The following is a 3,048-nucleotide window of genomic DNA, read 5'->3' on the forward strand; positions in this document are numbered from 1 at the left end:
CGGACAGAGGCTTCATCTGTGGCAGGACAAGAAACTCACGGCCCACGTTTATACAAGTTTTTATATGAAGTCAAGTTTGTTTTAAGAATATTTAGTATTATTTGGTATATTTTACACTTATTCATAATTCAGTCTGATGGCTGCTTAAGGTTCTTGGACATGGTTCACTTGTCATCCGAGAGACTTCTGACTGGTTGTTAAATCAGATGTTTGGGGTCACAGCATCTTTAAGCTTCTGTGGCAGTTACATGTCAGAGAAGGTGAAGCTCACATGAGCAATGTAAACAATGAATACTGAGAATGTATTTGTAATATAAAACCAGCCTGTAGTGGTTGATAGTACAAAAGTACACAGAGTAATGTTCACCCCAGTGCATTCACAGACACCAGTAATAATGACATCGTCCCCTCTCAGTTCAACAGGTGGCTTTCTCGGCTGCTCTGACCAATAGTGATGAGACCCTCGGACCCTCGGAGAGAGATGTTACTTTGATCTTCAAACATGTCGTCACTAACATTGGTAACGCCTACAACCCACACACAGGTACTGGGCTCGGATAGTTTAACAGCTTTGACTTCTGTGTTAATGTCCATCTGATGGACAATGAATGTTACACAGGTTTTTTCACTGCACCGGTGCGAGGAGCCTACCACTTCGAGTGGCACATCGGTGATATTGGGGGCCGTTCACCTGCTACAGCTGCTGCACTGGTCAAGAACTCGGAGCGTGTGTTTTCCGCATATGCCAATTTGACACCCAGTCATTTTGAGACTTCTTCTGAGAGCGCTACGCTGCAGCTAGAGGCTGGGGATGTCGTGTCTGTGAATAAGTGGGCTACCAGTGGGATCTATGACAATGTAAATCACCATGTCACCTTCAGTGGTCATCTGCTCTTCACCATGTGACCAGGAAACAGATGTTAAACGTAAAAAGTTCAAATCTTGTGTTTTCTTCTGTATCAGGATCAGACCTGCATTAAAGTGCACATAATGAGAAACAATGTAGGCCTATGGGGTCTCTTTACTTTCTTTTTTCCAGAAGTAGTTTTAATTTGTCTGCTTCTGTCTTTGAGCTTCATCACAGCTCTCTCTGTGGACATTTCTTCACTTTCGCTTCAAATGTACATATCAACACTGTTATGACCGGTGACGCTCTCTCCTTCTCCCTAGTGTCCTGTTCAAATTTTGACAAGTAACTGAGAGAAATACACAAAACTGTTTATAAGCAGTCCCATAACACCGAGCAAACAGGAAACCAATGTTGAAAAAGAAGAACGTAAAAGCACGGCCACAGAGCTCAGTGGAAAAACAAGACCACCACCTCAGGGAGGTAAACGGCACGGAGAGACAGTACAACTCAGCAGTGTCCTGAACTAAAAGGTGAAGGTGAGCATGATATTTTAGCTACTTTGGTATTTTTAGACAACTGAATACGCTGAAAACATCTGTGAAGCTCAGTTGTAAACACAAACCAGAGTCGGTTGTTCCTGAATGTACACTAATGGTCCAAAAGCTTTGCAGGCAGAGATAAGAGATGAATTAAAAGGAATTCCTCCTTGTCTCTCGTAGTCATGAGCCCCTAGGAGAACCTGTTTTAGTTCAGTCTGAATGAACACGAGTGTTTGGCCAGAACAGGCCAAGACCAAAACAGATGTGCCACTGTTTCACAAATTCTTTCCTTGTGTGTCCTCCTTTAAAAAGCCGTCTTGCTACCAAATGGTCTGCAAGATGCACCAGCTTCATATTTACACAGTTCCCAGTCAGAGTCATACACATTTTCGGCCCTGGTCTTTTCCCAGGAAATACTGATAACATGAATGCAGGTAGACACAGAGAGAAAACCCGAGGCCGAGGATTCAGCTCCACAGTGACCTGAAGCAAACAGCGGAGACACTGCAGCGGCTTCAGGACCAGGCTCTGAATGTCCCCGAGGGGCCAGCCCAAGTCCAGACATATAGACCCGTTCCCCGTGCCCCTATTGCTCCATGTTACATGTAGTGGCAGAGATGTCCCGATTCCCTGTAGGATGGAGGAGTAGGGCTGCACAGCCCATTAAACAGATGGGGCTCAGAGCGGTGGTGGAGGAATGACTGAGGCTGTTTACCTAAATAACAATAGCAATACCACAAGGTAAAAACACTATGTTACAAGTCCTACATTGAAAATGTTACTTAAGTAAAAGTACAAAAGTATTAGCATCAAAATATACTTCAAGTACCAGAAGTAAAAGCAGTCATTACATAGAAGGGCCCATTTTACATTGATTATTGATGCATTATTTTTTCATCACTTTAATGTGGAGTGTGGTAGTGGAAACGGGCAGGACCCAATAAAGATGCCTGGAGACCCGGAGTAGCTTCGAAGAATTCTTTATTTCATGCAGCATGGAGAGAAGTCGTACACAACTTAGCAGTCGCGCAGAGTTCTCTATCTGACTGGTAAAAGGGCAGTCCTTTTATACCAAAAGTGATACAATACACATCTATAAAACTCATACCATTGTCTCATATCTAACAACCCACATACCGTCTCCAGCTGTCTCCGCGACCAGACAGCCAATTCACATTTTAACACAGACAAGTCGGCTTGTTTTGCATTCACACACAGACCCACTTAACATATTGCAAGTTCTGCTTTGTCTTGGGATGTCCTGCAGAGACAGAGGCCCGACATCCTGAGATGACCACTTGGCCAGTTTAACATACAAATTAGCATCACACATACACACAGACGCCCGGTGTAGATCACAATCCAGCAGGGAGGTGTCATCTCCTGCTCACCAAAATGATCAGACATCCACATCTCCCCCCTTTTGTCCTATTTTAGGACAATTCCTGTACAATCTGCAACCTATGAAGAACTTAGATAAGTAACATAAGAAATAATAAATGAGAATAAATGACAAACAAAAAAAATAATAAATGAGAATAAATGACAATAAACAAAACTGTGATGCTGTCTTTCTTCTACTTTAAACCATACATCTGTACAGATCAGCCGTTGTGATCTGGAACTTTAAACCTTTGTACTCTCCACTTGAGTAGGCAC

At 43.1% G+C, this 3,048-nt stretch overlaps 2 protein-coding genes across 2 annotated transcripts in view; both read left to right on the forward strand.

Annotated features, from left to right (window-relative positions):
• LOC109952240 (complement C1q-like protein 2) overlaps nucleotides 1-1,016 on the forward strand; it is a 3,114-nt gene extending 2,098 nt beyond the window's left edge. The window contains exons 3-4 of the mRNA XM_020587218.1: nucleotides 416-544; nucleotides 620-1,016. Of these exons, the coding sequence (XP_020442874.1) occupies nucleotides 416-544; nucleotides 620-906 (416 nt within the window). The 3' untranslated portion in view covers nucleotides 907-1,016. The remainder of the gene's footprint in view (nucleotides 1-415; nucleotides 545-619) is intronic.
• Nucleotides 1,017-1,813: 797 nt separating this feature from the next.
• LOC109952241 (complement C1q-like protein 2) overlaps nucleotides 1,814-3,048 on the forward strand; it is a 6,170-nt gene continuing 4,935 nt past the window's right edge. The window contains exon 1 of the mRNA XM_020587219.1: nucleotides 1,814-1,823. Coding sequence (XP_020442875.1) covers nucleotides 1,814-1,823 — 10 coding nt within the window. The remainder of the gene's footprint in view (nucleotides 1,824-3,048) is intronic.

The sequence above is a fragment of the Monopterus albus genome, unplaced genomic scaffold, assembly GCF_001952655.1.
Source record: "Monopterus albus unplaced genomic scaffold, M_albus_1.0 scaffold445.1, whole genome shotgun sequence".
NCBI lineage: Eukaryota > Metazoa > Chordata > Actinopteri > Synbranchiformes > Synbranchidae > Monopterus > Monopterus albus.